Raw genomic sequence first — 20,781 nt, 5'->3', positions numbered from 1 at the left:
TGTTTGAGCTTCATTTGTAGGATTTTTATTCACAAAGCAATGCAGACATATCACCTACTCCACATGACACTTGAAATGGGTTTTAAGACACAGTAAAACAGGATTTGAAGTAAATAAAATATCAGACGCACTTTCGATATTAAAGGTAAAACTGGAGGAATTACTTAGAAACATGCCACAGGAAGTTATGTAATGAAATCTGCATCTATAAGCACAACACTGAAACGCCCACTGATAATTCACGCTCACGCCCAGATGTTGTGGTTAAATTTACCAATAAACCACTGACATCTGCAATACTCAGCACAGCTCAGTTACTTCATCTGGTTACATGTACTGTGATTTTACTGTTATTTTTGTGATCAAACTGCGACTGACAGGAGCTTATGTGACGTCTCAAATTATAGGCAGCAGTTTATGTTTATTCCCAATGAGTGTAGCAGATTATGACATAAGCCTTTCCTCCTTATGGTGAGTTCCTGCAACAATAAAACAACTTAGATTTAGAAGTGTTAGTTAAGTTATCTTGTTTTAAGAGTTCATTTCTTATTTTAAGTGGTCATCTTTACACAACAATCTTAAATCAAGCACAACCTTTTTTTTTTCTCAAATAGGCAGGTAATCTTAAAATTTGGTAAATAACTGTTAAAATAAGATATATTCTTTTTATTACCCAAAGTCACATTAAAAAAATCTCATTTTAAGATTTAGTAACATGGTGAAGTTGCTAGATTCAAGTCACACAATAAGCATCTGAAACAGTTTATTATTACTCTGACTTCAAGCATGCACTGCAAAAAATGTATCTTAAATTCTTATAGCCAGCTCAGTCATCTTATATTTAGTATATTTCACTTATTTTGAGGCTGTGAAAAGTTAATTTTAAGTAATCTTATCTTAAAGGAGTGATGTTTTGCTTTTTTAAATGGAATTGTGCATTTTAAAACATTTTCCTGTGGTCTACATAAACTGTAAATGCTATGTTTGGGTCTGAATTCTTCATTAATTCAACTCCACAGGTCCATCTTCAACCCTATTTCTGAGTAATGACACCAGAAAGGTCGTTTTGAGCGCTGGCCCTTTAAATGCAAATGAGCCACTTCACACCCCACCCCCTCCAGGTTGTTGATTGTACTGCTCTGTCTCGTTCAACGACTTGTGTTCGTTAATACAACCAACAACTGAACATTTGAGGTAATCAGCTCGAAGTTTTGGACATATTTTCAGTATGGACTACAACCGCTGCTGCTGACAAATAATTATGTCGTACTCAGAGAAATGTTTGTTGGAAGTCTTGACCTTATATGTGCAAATGTCATGATGTAACTAGTTATAGACGGAACAAATTAAAAAGGAATTCAAACAGGTTGTAGAAATCCACTTGATTTTTGCCTAAATGAAAATAAAGATAGCTTTGCAGCACCTGGAGGGTTCAAATTCAAACTTTATGAACTATTAGGGTCCAAATACACAAATAAATGTACCAAAGACTAATAAAAGTGGGTTTAGCAAAAAATATGACCCCTTTAAAACCTGCATTTTATGTTTAATATAAGCATTCTAAATACATATGTAGACAGGCTTATTTCTAGATTAACAATCTTAATTCAACAAATTTTGTAAAGTGAAATTCTCTTGCTGCATGGACAGATAATTTCACTTGTTTTTATTACCTTTTCCTCAGATTTAGTGTTTTTATCTTGTTTTTAGACACCCTTTTTTACAGTGTGCACTGCCTGTTATCTCTTAAAATGCAGCTGAACATGTCAACACTGCAAAAATCTATATCTTAGAAAGTGTATTTTTTTCCATTTCTAGTCAAAATATCTCATCACACTTAAATAAGACACAATCACCTGAAGAATAACTTTTCAGTGAGATATAAGAACTTATTTTTAGACAATAGATCTTGAAAATCTTATGTCAAGAAATCTTACCAAGATAATTTTCACTGTTCCATTGGCAGATTTTTTTTGCTTAATTCAAGATTTTTTTTTTTTTTTTTGCTGAATTCAAGCAAAAAAATCTGCCATTAGAACAAGTGAATATGCTGGAAAAATTGCTTTATGGGGCAACTATACTTACTTGTGTTCAGATGAATGAACAAAAAATTTTATACACACACTGTGGCTGAGTGTAGATGTAAAATGTACTATACTTTAAAGTTGCAATAAAATGAGTCAACCATTTCAGTAACATGATCTGATCAGATGATAGAGATTAACCTTCAAAAACCTGAACTGCTGAAAGAAAAATGTTCAACAACTTTTGATTCACTAATCCTATCAATACATGTAAATAATTCAACTAAAATGCAGTTTTTCAGCTTTTCGTTGTCATCACTTGTGATTTTTGGAAGCAGCAGTGCAGCGCTGATTCATCTGTTAAACCCATGTAGTGGTTGTTGCTTGTTTTTATGATCAGTTAATGATATATTTTTCTTCAGTATTCTCTTTTTTTAATTTAATAAGGTTTGAATCTACATGATGCATAAGTTAAATGTAGGAAAATACCTGATTGTCGCTAAAAATGCAAAGGATATTATTACAATGAATGGTGACCAATCACTTAGGGAAGGTTGAATGTTTAAAAAAAATCATTTATAAGTGACCACAAAAACAGTTGTAGGTCATTATGGGTTACATGTCTTTCTTTAAGAGTTAAATATCTTCTTTGATAGATATCTTGTCACAATTTAGCAATACTATGGCATGTCTTTGTTTTATATTTTGTTTTGCGTTGGCATGTAACCTGCTGTCGTGTCCTATTTATCTGAAGTTTTACCGTGTGGGCACGAATAGTTGTGCTTCACTGACATCCAGTTGAATCTCCTGTTAGTTTTGCTGCACCTGTTGGGTAGGGTGGGGCAACTTTCAGCTCAACGGCACTGAAAAATGAATTTCACTGAGATCAGATTCTCAGTGTAGTTGATCCATGTCCAACAAAAGAGATCCTCACTCCACACTAATGTGAGAAATACATACTGAGCAAATAATGAGCTGTTTTATCCGCTAAAGTACAAACAAGACAAAGCCTTACTGTGAAAACGTTTAAATCTGTAAACACAATATGCAGTCCAAGAAGCGCTAAGATTTCACGCTTCAAACTAAAATAAAGAAGCAAATTTTTGACCGCGCTTGAAGAAGATGTAAAATCAGATATCGAAATAAGATAATAAAAAAATGATAATAAAAAAAAAAAAAAACATACCGGCACACAGAGCTCTATTGTTGGTGCATAATAAATATAAACCCAAATATAACTTTTATAGAGCTGGACTTTTACTTTACTGTTTTCCCAATAAACCTTTGGAGATGTTTGACTTTCACATGCATATAATACTGGTTTTACATTGATGAAGATTTCCATAGACTGCCACTGAAACCCAAGTAGTAGTTCAGTAAAAAGAGACAGCTTAATTAAAAAGATTTATAATTATATGCGTGTGTATCTGCCGTCACCGCTGGTTTCTGTCTTTTCTCTCTTTATTCAACACAGTTTTACAATATTTGCTTCCTTAAAGTGCTTTAGAAAAATGTCTTTAGCAGTGATGAAAGGATGTTGGGTCAGTGTTTAGTGGAGTTTCAGTGGATTTATCTCAACTATTTCCATTCTTCTAAGCGTCAAGGTATCTTTACTCATAAATCGTCCCAGTAAATAGTCCCAGTATTAGTCTGTAAATTAAAAAAAAAAAAAAAGACAGTAACCAACATCAGTCATTCAATAACAACAAATACAGACACAGTTCCAAATAACACTGTGTCATTTACAAGGCTCATCGCAATAGGAATAAGTGACTCTCAGATCCTGTTTGTTCTGCTTCATGGTAGACTGTATTTGTGCCCTGACGATAATAACAAAAAAAAAAATCACACCATAATGCAGTGGTTCCCAACCTTTTTTTGGCTCATGACCTCATTTTAACTGCACAAATTTCTGGCAACCCCAGACATTCAAAACAGAGACAATTTTTTTGTCAAAACTGATTTGTTTGTGATCATGTAATAGTTTGCTATACTATGTTGCCAATAAATGTTAATTTTAGATGACATTTAGGCTATATTATATATATAATGCACCTTTTTGGTGACTGCTTCTCAGTTTCTCTTGGCGATATCTTAGCTGTGACTTGTGACTGCGACTGTGTTGAAGCGGTGGTGACGCAGATGGTCACATGATTGGGTTAATCAATATATGCCCTCTCAGATGTTAAATCCTGCATTTTATTTGAACTTAATTTTTACTCGGAAAAATGTGTGGGGATTTAATTTTAATGAAATATAAATTGAATCATTAAATAATATTTTTTATTAGTAATACTTTTTATCAATTACTAGAAATTTTAGGTGACCTCATTTGAATTTGAGGTGAACCCAGATGGAGTCACGACCCCAAGGTTGAAAAACACATTGTACTATTAAACAGAAAGTGACCAGTGCCAGAAGGCAAAAGAAAAGGGAAGAATGAATTCAGTGAAATAAGAATCCATTTCCATGAATACAGAGTCAGCATTAACTCCTTGTAGACTATTGTTGTGTTGCTTCAGTAAATGTTTATGAGGTGCGGTTCAACACTGGTATATATTACCTGGTTTTCTATGATCCCTGACGTTCACGGATCAATTTCAACAGCCTGCTTCTATAACAGTAGGATTTTTTTTTTGTTTTTTTTAGTTTTAGTTAAGATTTTATTGAGGAAGAAGGGCAAAAAATGGACACAGGTGTTGTAACTGACCATAAAACAACGGAATCACTTTACAATAATGGTTAATGTGATTGATTTGATTGATCTGATTCATTTGACTGACTGAATGTTAGTGCCCTGTTCAGGGTCAGTCCAGGTGAAATCTTTGGAGGCCTTCATCTCTGATCTGCTTCATACTTTCATAAAATGTTATTAATCCTAGTAAACGCCATATACAATTTTAGGCACATAACTTATAACTTATTAGTTCTTGATATTTTGTTATTGGGCTATAAAAACAATGGATGAAAGAAAGACGCTAAGTTAATAAATCATTACTTTTCAACTACTCTGATAGCTGAAACGTAATGATAGATGCATGACATTTCCAGAGTTGATCAAAGGTACAAGATATCTTCAACTTCTGTAAAAGAACATCCACACTTACGTATTTGCCAAGATTATAACAGTGTTATTAATTTCATGACATTCTGGTGTTTCTTTTTTTTCATCATTTCTGTTTTATTTGGAATGTTGACTGGAATAGCTGATTAACAGCATCATCAATAAAATAATCGATGTACCTGAGATTGGAACATTTGTTTAGTTACTATGACAATTATGGCAATTATACCTAATGTCACTAGTTTGCATTATAGTTATTGTAGGCACTATATTCAAATTAATTCAAATTCAAATTATCTCCACTTAATAGAATAGAATAGAATAGAATAGAATAGAATAGAATAGAATAGAATAGAATAGAATAGAATAGAATAGAATAGTAATATTAACAAACACCAGTGCTACAGAAATAAGAATAAGGCAAATATAAAATTTCAAAAACTAAAAATAAGATAAGAAAATATAATAAAAAGTGTACAATTTAACAAAGTAACATAAGAATAGAGCTTAGTAGAATAAAAGATAAAACTGGATAAAATATGAATAGACACAATTTACGGTATGAACAGTGTGTGACAGTATGTATATCTATGAACAATATTAACAGTATGTATTACCATGAATAACACTGTGTATATATATTTTAACTTGTTTTATTTATTTAATTTTACTGTTTCATAATGCTTTTAATAATCTTTCATTGTGCTTTTAGTCTTCTTTACTGCACTTTGGTTCACTGTGGTTGTTTTAAAGTGCTTTATAAATGAAGTTGGATTGGACTGAATGAAAGAGTATGTATTTCTATTAACAGTATTAACCCTCCGGTATCCCGTCCAGCAAGGCCCTTACTAAGCACCAAGTGTGCCTTTTTGGCACACTTGTGGAATAATGTCAAAAAAAATTTCATACAGTTTGTTTTTAATTCTTTTACGCTTTTTTCTATTTCATCAGCTTCAGCCGTAAATAAAAATACCAAATACTCAATAAATGTCACATATTTTAACCCTTTAAATGCCGTGTTTGTGATGTAAACAAACCATTTTTTTTGGATGCAAAAACCACACACACACACACACACACACACAAAAATTATATATATATACATATACATATACATACATACATACACACACACACACACATATATATATATATATATACACACACACACACACACACACACACACACACACACATATATATATATATATATATATATATATATATATATATACACACACACACACATTGGGTTGGACAAAATAATGGAAACACCTTCTATACATATATATATATATATATATATATATATATATATATATATATATATATATATATATATATATATATATATTTTTTTTTTTTTTTTTTTTTTTTTTTTTATTTTATTTTATTTATTTATTTATTTTTTTAATATACTACATAAAAAGTGGATCACATATTTGATTTTTGCAGCCTGGCATATGTCAATGATTAACAGCAACACTGATTAATTTGCATTAGTATTTTTGGCGCTAGGTCAAATGTTCAAAAATACTAGCATTTGTCACCAAGTGTGCGAAAAAGGCACACCTATAATTCAAACTATTAAATATTATGTATTGATTGATTTTTCTGCTCTAATTTGATTTTATTTTTGTAAATCAAGGTCAGCCCTAATCATACATATCAAAAGGAAGAAATAGTGCGTTTTAGGCACACTTGGGAGACAGATGCTAGTCTTGTAATTTTCTTTTTCCTTCAAATTTTAGTTGGTGGCCAGAATTTTAAAGATCATGCACAAATGAGCAACTTTTGAATTCTAACCTTATTTAAATTGTGAAAAATAATGTGAAGTTTTTTAACACGAAGTACAAAGTGTACCTAAAAGGCGCACCCGGATACCGGAGGGTTAACAATTTGTATTTCCTATAAAAACAGTATATATATTTATGTAAAACAGTATGTGTACCTATGAACCAGGTCTATATGAAAATAGTGCATTTATTTTGATAAATATTGAATAAATATTACATTGTTTTTGCAGGACAGAAGATTATTGCATGGTTATACTTATTGCACATAATTCACATGTGTAGGATCTGTATCACAGCAACAACACAAATACATTTTTTTCTGTAATTATAAATAAATTTAGGCACTTTTAAAACTATGGTGTTTCTGATAAATATACATGCACTGATGTGCTCTCTTACAGATAGTATCAACCTGGTGGTCAAAGCACAGATCACAAACCTAATCAGTCAACCTGAGGTTCTAATTCACTAGGATGATGGTTTTTCATTACCCTGCAGTTGGTAAATATCGGCAGACCAAAAGGATCAGGGTTCAGACTGTTATCTGACAAAATATGAGCAGCTTGATATGGATACTACAACCTCTGGCCTTCACCATGACACTGGCTTTAGCTGGTTAATAAGGGACTCAAAGACTTCATAAATAATTGTACATTCACAGCATTAGTGTGTATTACTATTACTATTAGTGTTTTATATGTTCTGTTCTGTTTCTCCAGTTTCACCGGTTCTTTCATTTCTGCCTCCACCTGTCATTATATCAGTTGACTTCTATTTCCTAAGCTACGGCCATTGCTTTTGTAAATCTGAGCTGTGGGTGTTTTTTTTTTTTTTTTTTTTTTTTTAATCAATGATTGACATCTCAGGGTACATAGACCTCAAGTGATTTCTCCAACTTGCTGTGTCACTGCTGTTGGTACACTTCCCAGTTCATGTTATGGCCACTTTAGTTTGTATTCATTTGCTTAAGGTGTGCGTTCATCTCACAGTCAGCATTACACAATCGCACACACACACAAAGTAGTATATGCACAGGGAAGCACTGAATGTGTATAATTAATGACTGTCACTAAACTGAATCATTTCAGTATTTCACAATTTACAGGAGATTCAAGTTCCACCACACTTTGAAAGAAAATGAGATGGCAAATATAACATGAAGTGACTTTATTTTAGTGAAGCATTCAACAAAATTTCCATATTACAAATTATATATATTTGTCAAAATCTCACCTGTAGTTTTCAAAGTGTTAAAATGAATGATCTCAAACTGTGAAATATATTAAATAAATGTGGTGTAAATGTACAAAATCTTTTGTGGTTTTGCTACAAGATCAGAAGACATAATTGCCGAAATGTATCACCAGTGATTCGAAAATGTCTGAGATTGGTTCATGACACACCTCGATATTACAGCACAAAAGTGTGTCGTGGATTTTCCCTTTCACTAGCTGCGTCGCTCATTTACAGAAGACAAGTCAGAAGTGACTGTATTTCTTCTTCCTTGAAATTGTGAACTCTTTCAGATGTGTGAGCTTACTGAGCAACAAATTGTTGACATTATTTCAGTTTCTACGCATTTTTAAACATTTGCAAAAGCGCTGACTCTGAGTGTTTTGTTACCTAATTTAAAATGTGAATTCAGCTTAAAGAGATCTTCAGTCAGCCCATTAAAACCTACTGCAATGCTTTTTTTCTCTCTCTTTTTGTTTCTTGATACAGCAAAGACCTGCCTAAACAGCTGCCTTCGACCAAAAGCATTTACTGAACTAAAATGTAAATAACTTTTCAACCACTAATCCTATTTATATATTGAAATAATTCAAGTAAAATGCACTTTTTCAGCTTTTCTGCTGCATCAGATACGACCCATTGGGATGTTCAGACGCTCTGTAGTGAACATGGAAACACAATCATCTTCTGCAACACTGATTCACCACTAAAACTCCTGTTGTTTTACAAATAACTTTGGTCTAGACACTTTTCTTTTTTAGTTAATGACATATTTTGTTGAAAAAAGTGACTCTTTCTTCAGTTTTCTGTTTTCATATAATAATCTTTGAATTAACTCTGAGCTTTAAAAACATTTACATTATCAGTAAAATATACAAATGCTTCATTTTTACTGAAAATGGAAAATGCAGAAGATAACGTTCCAACAAATGGTGATAAATCACACAGGAAATGTTACATATAGAGAAAATTCATTTGAAAGTTGCCACAAAAATAGTTCAAATCGTTGTAGGTCTTTAAGAGTTAATAGTGTATTTACTTGCTGTAGATATGGCTATAGGTGATTTTATTGGCAGTAGCTGATTCATGGATCACTGTCTAAATATTGGAAGTTTGATAAGGACATTTAAACAACCATATGAAGAAAAAGTGGGAAGTACAGCCATAGGTTTCTTTGTCAGGCTTTACCACAAATAAGCACAACGAGTATCATTTTGTTACTCGTTTTTACATTAGAAACACACACACACACACACACACACACACACACACACACACACACACACACACACACACAAATAAAATGAGAGTTATGTGAGTCTTCTCTGTGGTTTTGTCACTTGACAGAAGAAGGATTAAAAGAAGGGAAGTGTTTTTGTCCTGTTTGTCAGTCCATGACATGTGGTTGATGTGGCTGACAATTAAACACGTCCAAAAGGCTGCAGTGGCTTAAAAAAATTAGCTGAACAATCTGGACATTCATGTTTCATATGACTAATAAACCATCAATCCAGAATCACAAAAGTCAGTCAAACTTCCCTGCATTTCACAAGTTTCACAGACTTGGAAGACAAGATTGCCACTAAAACATGGTGTGCAATAAGGTAACACAAGCAGACAGCGCATGTTTCATGACTTGGTCTTAAAACATGTTAATGATGAAGCCTTAATTTCAAGATATCAGACTGAAACTACTCTGTCTGAGGTGTTTCCTGACTCTGTTGTAACTCACTATGAACCAGAGATGATTATAACAGCACTTACCCTTTAATACAGAAACCAGAAAATAGAATAGAATAGAATAGAATAGAATAGAATAGAATAGAATAGAATAGAATAGAATAGAATAGAATAGAATAGAATAGAATACTATGCTATACTATACTATACTATAATACATAGACATATATAGAAATCTTATCAAGATAATTTTTACTTGTTCCATTGGCAGATTTTTATTTATTTATTTATTTATTTATTTATTTATTTATTTATTTATTTATTTATTTAGCTTAATTCAGTGGTTTTTTGTTTAATTCAAGCAAAAAAAAAAAATCTGCCAATGTAACAAGTGAAAATTATTCTATTCTATTCTATTCTATTCTGTTCTCTTGGTAAGATTTCTATTCTATTCTATTCTATTCTATTCTATTCTATTCTATTCTATTCTATTCTCTTGGTAAGATTTCTATTCTATTCTATATCTATGTCTTATTATAAGTGTGATTAGATATTTTAAGTAGAAATGAGAAAAATACACTTGGTAAGATTTAGATTTTTGCAGTGTGGTCCATTTGTGTGAATCCATCCAGGTCATATCCAATACACTGACAACTTCTGCAGAACATCAGAGCTCTTTATTGTAAACAGTCTAATGATACTTCTGGGTCATTTTTAATAGTTAAACATAGAGATACTACATGCATCTCCTTTAATATGTTATTTTTTTGTGCATCTGTGTGCTTCCAGTACATGTCTACCTGAGTCTTTCTGTGCACTAATCTGTGTTTCTGTGTGTCTGTTTCCTTTCCCAGCCATTCGTTTTGGCCGTATGCCCCAAGCGGAGAAGGAGAAACTGTTGGCTGAATTTTCGTCTGACATGGAGCACATGCACCCGGCGGCTGCAGATCTGAGGGCTTTGGCTCGGCATCTGTATGAGGCCTATCTGAAATACTTCCCTCTCACCAAGGCCAAGGCCAGGGCCATCCTTTCTGGGAAGACTGGAGACAATGTAAGCAGCGCTGCTCACATTTTGCATTTTATTAAGCAAAGACTCTTGCCCACATAAGCAAAAGCCTTTTACTGACGTCTGGATGAGATATCTAAACGAATTACAGTCACATTCTCCTTAAGTTCTTTATGTTTTTATATGCATAGTTGGATGCATAATCCATCATGGTTATTTATACCAGAATAAAAATGTATTCCAAGACAAATAGTCTAATACTGAGACAAAACAAAAAAATTGAGATAAAAAAAAAAGTTAAAAAAAATTAAGTTCACATCCAAAACATTGTGATAATATGCATTCAGCAGTAGGTCATATAGGTTTGTTTCCTATTTTCGGAGGCATTATATTATACAGTGCAGTAAAGAGAGGACAAAATTCATGAACAGACATATGATATGGCTGTTTTTTTTTGTTTTGTTTTGTTTTTTATGCTGCTGGATTCATCAGTGTCAAATAAAAATGTAGATCTTTATTATGTTCTTAGTTATGACAGCTGAGGTACTTTCAGGTCAGTCAGGATTAGAGTAGATTTATCTTTCATGCAGACATCATATCATCTACATTTACACCGTTGTAAACCTCAGATCTGAGTTGCTGGACCAGTTATTCTCCTCAACTGCTTCTCTGACGTAAATGAAAGTGCCTTTTCAGCCGGCAGATTACTTACTACTTTTTTAAAGGTGCAGTAGGGGGTTTCTGATAGAATACATTAGCTGGTAAACTATTTGACATGGATTGATCCAGAGGAGTCTATTTCAGGCAGAAATACTTTCCGTTTTCAGACGATCAGTAAGAGTATTTATGCACTGGACAGATTTAGATTTATAGCGCTGATAGAGAGGAAGAGGGGTGTGTTTGTTTGGCTTGAGCTCAAATCTCAACAGTCGACTTTAATCCCACAATGGGAAACACTACAATCTTTACAGCCTATTTTTTTTTTTTTTTTTTTTTAAATCTTTGTTTAGTTATTACAGATAGATCTGAAAGAGTTTGCCCATTTGCAAAACTAAAACAAGCACATGTACACATTTGACCTAAACACTAAGATAAATACTTGCTGACTATGCTGATACTTAAACCTCCATGTAAACAGGTTTAGTTTAGTTCAGTGGGGTTTCTTAAGGTACTAACAGGAAAAGTGGACTGACTGGTTTCTACATGTTGAAACTGCCACAAAACTGTGCAGGAGGATGATGTTACAGCTTATTATTATTATTATTATTATTATTATTATTATTATTATTATTATTATTATTATGACCAAGTGTACACCCATTGTCTGAGGCATTTTGTTCAGCTCTGTAAAGCTTTTCTGTCTGTTGCGTTCAAGGCTGCTCCGTATCTGTGTTATGACTGTTCATCACAGTGATAGCAGCCAAATGGCACTGAATCATCTGTTTGTTTGAGAAACTCCTCGGTTATTTTCTAAACCACAGTACATCTCCTGAAACAAACTGCAAGTCAATGAGTTTAGTTTTAGTAGAATATTTACATTTTTTTACATCAGGGACCTTGGAGTCAGTTCATGCACAGTCAACCTTTAACTACCTGACAGTATTCAGACTGTGGGCAGCAGAATGGAGTAGAGAAAGAATTTGATATGGCTGACATTTGAAAGAAAAGTCTAGTTTTTTTTTCTCCCAAAACCTGCAAAAAGGATGTAATGTGAGGCTTTAAAAAAGATTAACGAACAATAATTCTAAACATGCTAAGCTGAACTGAGAATTTTATTGTGACATAAACACAAATAAACAGAACTGACCTAAAGAGAGTTGTACAGTAGATGAATGAACCATGAACACACACAAGGGGAAAATAACAGAAATTAATAGAATTTAGATTTAGTGGAATTTAACAGCAGAAGTGGATATAACATTCATCATTTATGTTTCCTTTGACATTAGCTCATGTTTTGTACTTTTTAGTTCATGTACACATACACTGCACTCTACTTGTTTCCTGATGTTGTGTGAACAGTGAACATTTATTTGATGGAACTGAAAATGCATCCCAAATTGCATATTTAATTATACATTCGCATCAGACATTATCTGGTCTCCTACATAAGCACCGCACATAATCAAAGGTATCAGTATCGGTGTTAATATTGCTGATACTCACCCTGGATCATGGTACTTATTCAGTGTCTTTCCCTATTTACACATTAACAGTCAGCAAATCTATGATTTAATTACATGATAATAGATAATTACAGCGGCATTTAACATTTGAGTGGCACACGATTAAACAAGCTGTAATAAAACTACTGGTACTTCTTATCTTCTATTGGAAATTTGGAATTTAATCTTCTTTATTTTATTGACAACCCTGAATTTTAATGGAAAAACAGCCACTATCAGCTAATTAAGCCTACAGAACTCACAAAAATAGTCCCTCTCTTTCATATCATAGATTCACTTACCTGCAGGAATTCTCTGTTGAACATAATATTATTTATGTCCCGTCTAGGAAAAGTTTTAAGTGTATGAGTGGTGCAATTTGTCTTTCAGGCCAGTGCATGTCTTATTTTATTGAGCAGAAAGCTTGACTTTACCAGACTTAAGTGTCATTCAACCATAAAGCATGTTTTTGTCTGCCTCACTCTGTAGCAAAGATTTATTTACACTGCCCATCAGACCTGTGAGGTGTGGCCTGTTTGCTTTTGCAAAACTGATAAATGAACCGTGACCAAAACCTATAGAGAGTATGCAGCATGTGATAACATCTGTACGTCACATGTCCTCAGAAGACCTACAATCACAATGTTTTTCATTTTTCTTTCTTTTACCTTTTGTTTATTCCTGTACTTCTTCACTGTATGCCCTAAATGTTTTTTCCCACACATTTTCTTTGTTACTTGCAGCCTTTTGTCATTCATGACATGAAGTCCTTAATGGAAGGAGAGCAGTTCATCAACTGTAGACTACCCATCCAGAAACACCAGCAGCACACCTCCACTCTAACAGGCCCACATGGAGGTTAGTCATACTGTATTTATCGTTTTATAAAGGAAACAGATTAGATTACAACTTTATTGTCATTAGACATGTACATATAAGGCAATGAAATGCAGTCAGCATGCAGCCTGAAGTGCAACAAGCAGCAAGTGCAGAATATGCATGATCTACCTGCAGGGGTGTCAAACATACAGGCCAAAACCTTAAACGCTTAAGTGTCCAATCCAGCCCATGAAAGGCAAAAAATTACATTGAAGATGTTAACAGTTGAGGATGTTAAAATCATTTTAGTTCAGGGGCTACATACAGACCAATATGATTTCAAATGGATCAGACCAGTAAATACAATAATAATAATCTATAGATAATGTAAATTCTAAATACCATATTTCTTTTTGTTTTAATGTAAAAAAGTGAAATTACATGAAAATATTTACATTTACAAGCTATCGTTTCATAAACAATGTGAATAACCTGAACAAATATGAACAACCAGAAATGTCATTAAGGTCTCACAGAAAAAATGACACAATTTTAACAGGTCGTTCATGTTATTCATGTTTTTGTTTGGTTAAAGATAATTGGTAGACCTAAAGCCTTCCATAATGTAAGTTCTGTAATTTTTTCATTGTCATTATTTTACTTGACTGTATGTGGCCCCTGAACTAAAATGAGTTTGACACTCCTGTTCTACAGTGTGGACATGATAAGACAGTGCAGTGGACATAATATACAGTGGTAGAACTATGGACATAATTTACACGTACAGGTAAAATTACTATGAAGACAATCTACAAACATCTATTATGAACACATGAAGATGGAAGTGCTGCTGTCATTTTCTAGCTAGAGCAGGGGTGTCAAACTCATTCTAGTTCAGGGGCCACATTCAGCTAAATTTGATCTGCAGTGGGTCGGACCAGTAAAATAATTAAATAATAATATATAAATAATGTCAACTCCAAACTTTTCTCTATGTTTTAGAGCGAAAGAAGTAAATTTACATTATGAACAACTTTACATCTACAAACTATCCTTTCAAAAGATGTGAATAACATGAACAAACTGAAAAAATAAGTGTAATTTTAACAATATTCTGCTTCAGTTTATCATTTACACATGTACATTGTAACTTACAGATCACAGTGGATCTACAAATACATTTAATAACAGGCAGAATCTTGTTAAAACTGCACTTACTTCTCTTAAGACAATTCAGGTTGTTCATATTTGTTCAGGTTATTCACATTTTTTTGCGAAATTATACTTTGTTTTAGAGTAAATACATGAAAATATTTTCATTTACAAAGAGAAAAAGTTGGAATTGTCATTATTTCTATGTTATTATGATAGTATTTTACTGGTCTGACCCACTTGAGATTGAATGTGGAACCTGAACTAAAAGGATTGTTAATATCTTCAGTGTAATTTTGTATTTCACAAATTCATCCCAAGGGCCGGATTGGACTCTTTGGCGGGCCGGATTTGGCCCCCGGGCCGGATGTTTGACACTTGTGATCTAGAAGAATTATTTCTGTTACACTTGTTGCATTCACTTCCATTACCCATCAAGCTCAGCAGAAATTCATTCATATGTTTTTGTTAAATTTTCTTCTTGCCACACCACTGACCTGCCTCCTGCTGTTTCTATCCTGTTTCCCTGACAGGAGTTCACTTGGGTTCAGAGTATGGGGTTGTGGGCATGACAAACATCAGCGGACAGAGGCCTACAGACACGGATGCCGTGGAGCTGCGTTTCTTCCAGAGCTGTCAATCACGCTCGGCCGAAGCAGTGAGAGAAGTGACGGAGTTCGCCAAGAGCATCCCAGGATTCATTGAACTGGATCTCAACGATCAGGTGAGATGCAAACATCAGCTATTCATTTATCTGTCCCATCGTTCATTCTGGTCCATTTAACCTCACCCTCTTGCCTTTTTCCAGGTGACTTTGCTAAAGTACGGGGTGATTGAGGTCTTGATCATCATGATGGCGCCTCTGATGAACAAAGACGGGACCTTGATCTCATACGGGCAGATTTTCATGACGCGAGAGTTCCTCAAGAGCCTCAGGAAACCGTTCGGTCAAATGATGGAGCCAAAGTTTGAGTTCTCTGTCAAGTTCAACATGCTGGAGTTGGATGACAGTGACATGGCGCTATTTCTGGCCGTCATTATCCTCAGTGGTGGTGAGTGTGGTTTTAAAGTTTTCTTTTGTTTCTTATATTTTAAGCCAGTAAGACTGAATATTTCATGAACTTCTTAGGTTGTGCAGTTACAAATACAGGCAGCATCTGGTTCACAGTAGATGTGAAATCAGTTGTAAGACAGATACTGTGACACAGCCCACTTTGCTTTGCACGCGATCCACACTCAGCCTTGACCCATTTATCAGTTGGAAGACGTTATTGGGAAAACTTGGAACCAGAGCTGAAGGTGAATGAATCAGTATCGTGTGAGAACAATAAAGAGCAACTATATCATCTGTAGCTAGATTTAATAACAGCAGTAGAGTTGTGTAATTTAGATTAAACGTCTGGCGTTAAAAGGGATCTGCTTGACTTTGTTTTTTGGATTCATATTAAAAGAAAAAGTCATGCAGGTTTCTCACACAATAGCACATTTGCATCATAAAAGAAAAAGTAAATATTTTGTGAATTAAAGTATAAAATCAACACCTTTTACATCTACATATATTCAGCTAAAAATTATATATTAATACTGCCCACTTTGCATCAATTTAACCTCTTTTGCCTTTTCTCAACAATCTGATCTAATGTCGCCAGTGGGACCAGAAGAGGTCAGTTAAAAGTGCAGCCTTGACCTTTTTGAGGATTGAAAATGGACATTTAAGTCACTTATTAACTTTAATGACTAAGATTATAGCAGTAAATGAAGATAAGCAAGGTTTTACAAATAGCAATATTTATAGGTTTGTCTTATTTTTATTGCACCTTTAAACTAATGAAAGGAAATATTTACCTAGTATTTATTGAATGTATATTTATCCTCTATAAATACAGCCTCTCTTTTTTTTTAATTAACTCCCTCCACTATTTCAGTAATCCCACATGACAAGAGGTGATAAAGAAAGACCTAAACTTCCAAATAAGTTTTCCTCGCATTTAACCTTTCCTAAGTGATTTATCACCATTTATTATAGTATTACCCTCTAAGCATTGAATTTTTTCAGGTATTTTCCTCTATTTAATTTACTGATTGTGTGTAAAAATAAGAGTGAATTTCAAATGTTATAATAATAATAATAATAATAATAATAATAATAATAATAATAATAATAATAATAATAATAATAATAATAATGGATTTGTTTTCTATAGTGCGTTTCAAGGCACCCAAAGCACTTTACGTTATTGATCCATCCACCCCTGAGCCATGGCCGCCCCTATTATATAAGAATATTATCAGATCAAAACAGAGAAAAGTGAAGAAAAAGTGACTTTTTCAGCAAAAATATGTCAGGGATCTCCATGAGTTTTACTGATGAATCAATGATGCAGAAAATGACCATGTTTCCATGTTCACTACGTGGCATCTGAACGTCCAAATGGGTCATATTTGATGTGTCTGAAAAGCTGAGAAACTGCATTTTACTGAAGTCGCCCAAACGTATTCATATATTTGGTGGTACAAAAGTTATTAAACAGTTTGGGTCAGCAGATGCTTTTGGTCAGCAGCAGCTGTTTGGGTCTTCCAGGGTTATTCATCCTGTGTCTCCATATTCCCTCCAGACCGTCCAGGCCTGCTGAATGTGAAGCCCATCGAGCAGCTTCAGGAAACAGTTCTCCATTCACTGGAGCTCCAGCTGAAACTGAACCACCCAGACTCTCTGCAGCTGTTTGCCAAGCTGCTTCAGAAGATGACGGACCTGCGTCAGATAGTTACTGACCATGTCCAAGTCATCCAGCTGCTGAAGAAGACAGAGATGGACATATGCTTACACCCACTGCTGCAAGAGATCATGAAGGACTTGTATTAGAAATAACAGTTGGAGATGATTATTGTTAAAATCAAAAGTTCAGATTAAGCACTTTTGTGTTTCTGGTGTGTTGAAAAAAAGGGAGGAGGCCAGACAAGCTGACTGACTGAAATTGAGAAAGAGATGGGGAAGAAAAGAGAAATCAAGGAAAGAAAGAGTCTCAGTGTTAGATCTTGTCTAGACGGCAGCATGTGAATAACTTGCGGTGCACAGTCATTTAGTGACTGCTGAGCCTCGATTTTTTTGTTATGAGTCGACTGCCAACTTAAATATGAAACTACTACCTATCGCACCAATCAGGATGTGAGTCTGTGACTGACTGTAAGAGAGGAGGCTTTTGTCATTGGCAGGCTCGAGTGCAAATTTTGCTTCATGCGCCTTAAGAGAAATGTATCACTGTGAATATTTGACCACATGTGTCAGACAGCGCAGCGTGTGGTGTTTATGTGCAGCATATCTACATGTTGCATTGCTACTGTCATAGGCAGCAGTGTGTACGTGCTATACAACCTCTGTGAACACGCACAAATGCATTTGTGGTCCCGTATGTACACAAGCATGCACAGACCTGTTCTGGCATCAGGGTGAAGGTGCTATCTTTTCTAATCAGCTTATCCAAAGACAGAAATCTGATTATTGCCTGTAACATATTTTCTTGCTGAAACTGTGAGGTTTGAAGACAACAAAAAGCACATTGCTGTGATGTGGGCTCTTTGTTGAAAAATGACACATTATAAGCCATATTGTGCCTTCAACTTTTTTTTTTGTGAAGTAAGTGCTGTTTAAGCAACATATAATATACATATATATGTATAATATTATTTTGTATAGAAGAATTGCTTGTACACCTTTGTCTTAAATTCTGAAAAAGCATTTTAGATAAAAAAAAATTTTAACATGAAATTATATATGAAAAGTGTTTATAATTAATCAGGTGATCAATCTGATGGTTTTTTTTTTTATGAGGGGGGACTGGTTGAAGACAAAACAAGTCTGGGTGGGTAGGGTTTTGTTGTAAATAAAATCTTTTCTTACTTTTTATTTGAACCCCGTCTCTTGTGTGAGATCAGAAATGTATGTCCACATAACGAATTACTTTCTCCTAAAAATCTGTTTTAAAGTCATGACATCAGCTGTCCTCGGTGTCTCTTACCAAATACGTACACACACCCAGTTGGAACGATTGCAACATCTGAACTCTGTTGAACTGCAGCAGAAGACCGAAGTCTGTGGATATAAATTTGATCACCACTAGAAGGGTTGGTTTCACTTGTTTCAGACACTGCTTGGGTTTTTCCTTTTGAGTAGGGGTCATTTTTCCATTTTTATTTTTATTTTTTTTACATCTATCACTTCACAGATAGACTTGAACATGTATGTAGGACAGAATGAGGATAACATGCAGCGAGGTTAGAGTCAGACTATATGACTCTTTATCCCGGTGTCAGGTCAGGCCAACACAGCACAGGTTCATTCACACACACAGTTTCTCTGGCTTTTTGCCAAGTAATGAGTTATGCAGTAGATGAAATCATGTTTGTTTTGTAACTTACCTCAGTTTCTTTCCTTCACTCACACAGTTTATTGCTTTAAATCCACCAGCCAGTTTATTTAATCATTAATTAGTATAAATTCTACAAAAATGAAATCTATTTAATCTGTGAGTCATAATAAAGACATCTAGGTTATGCTTACACTGCAAAAATACATGTTATTTATTCTTGTGCGCAATCACACAACAATTATCCTTGTAGAAGTGGAAAAAAGTACTTTATACATCTACACTTCTATACTTTTGTATTGTACTACATTTAATCCATAAAGACCCAAACATCCACTAAAACCATCTACTGATGTAAAATGTATAATACCTGTTGATCCACTAATCCTACCAATACATGTAAATAACTGGTGTAAAATACAGTTTTTCATTTTTTCATGGTCATCAGATTTGATCCATCTGGACGTTCAGAGGCTCCGTAGTGAACATGGAAACACTGTCATCTTCTACAGCATGTATTCACCAGTAAAAAACATATAGTTTGATAAATGACAATGAATGGAGACACATGGTTTATGTTCAATTAATGATATATTTTCTGAAAAAGTCACTTATTCTCTTTAGTTTTCTCTCTTTTGATATAATAACCTTTAACTTTATTCTGAGTTTTTATGAACATCTACATGATCAGTAAATTAACCCTTTTATGCATGAATTTTGAGAACCTTATTCAAGATTTTTTTTTTCCTGAGTGTTTTTATTCCTCTTTAGGCATTAAAAAAAGCAATGCGATTGAATTTTTTTTTTTTTTTTTTTTTTATGAAGCTATTTTTCGTGGAGTTGCAAAAATGTCCATTCAGCTGGACACCATGTGTTTAATTTTTGAAATCAAAGAAACATGTATTTAATGATATACTGTGTGAAAACTATGAAATAAAAGCATTTTAATGCTACTAACCTGATGTTTTCCCACATTTTAACATACTCTAATACTAGTTATTACTCACTTCATGGAGATAATATGCCAAAAAAAAAAAAAACTTTTTGTTGTTAATTACAGTCTAATAACAATAACAAGCAATTGATTTACACTCAAACATGTTTGATCAGGTTTATCCAGAACAGCAAAATTACAGTAATGTTATCAGTAGCAGTGTATGGGATGATGCATAAGTGTTCAATGTGTTGGCTGATATGAAACTAAGACAAAATCCATGAATATACAAGAGAACAGCTGGAGAATAACTGTCCACTGTAGTGACCGCTATGCATGAAAGGGTTAACTATTAAAAAAATACATGATTTACTCTGAAAAATCTCAAAATAAAGAGGACAATATTGCAATAAATCGATAAATCACATAAGAAAGGTTAAATATTGACAAAAACTCATTTGGGAACTGCCACCAAAGTATCACTGGGTCTTTATGGGTTAATAGGCTGAAAAACTACCATTTATTTATGTGCATGTCTTTCACA

At 33.8% G+C, this 20,781-nt stretch overlaps 1 protein-coding gene across 6 annotated transcripts in view; it reads left to right on the top strand.

Annotated features, from left to right (window-relative positions):
• Positions 1 to 18,681, top strand: part of pparg (peroxisome proliferator-activated receptor gamma) — a 51,050-nt gene extending 32,369 nt beyond the window's left edge. For 5 of the 6 annotated variants that reach the window (XM_030135120.1, XM_030135119.1, XM_030135116.1 and 2 more), the window contains exons 5-9: positions 10,652 to 10,848; positions 13,712 to 13,826; positions 15,473 to 15,663; positions 15,748 to 15,991; positions 17,555 to 17,802. In XM_030135120.1, coding sequence (XP_029990980.1) covers positions 10,652 to 10,848; positions 13,712 to 13,826; positions 15,473 to 15,663; positions 15,748 to 15,991; positions 17,555 to 17,802 — 995 coding nt within the window. Of the gene's footprint in view, positions 1 to 10,651; positions 10,849 to 13,711; positions 13,827 to 15,472; positions 15,664 to 15,747; positions 15,992 to 17,554 lie in introns of all 6 variants that reach the window. The other variant, XM_030135115.1, reaches the window with a different exon arrangement.
• Positions 18,682 to 20,781: the final 2,100 nt, after the last annotated feature.

Source organism: Sphaeramia orbicularis, chromosome 5, assembly GCF_902148855.1.
Source record: "Sphaeramia orbicularis chromosome 5, fSphaOr1.1, whole genome shotgun sequence".
NCBI classification, from domain to species: Eukaryota; Metazoa; Chordata; class Actinopteri; order Kurtiformes; family Apogonidae; genus Sphaeramia; species Sphaeramia orbicularis.
Note: the sequence above shows the minus strand (reverse complement) of the source record. Positions and strands in the feature narration are given on the sequence as shown.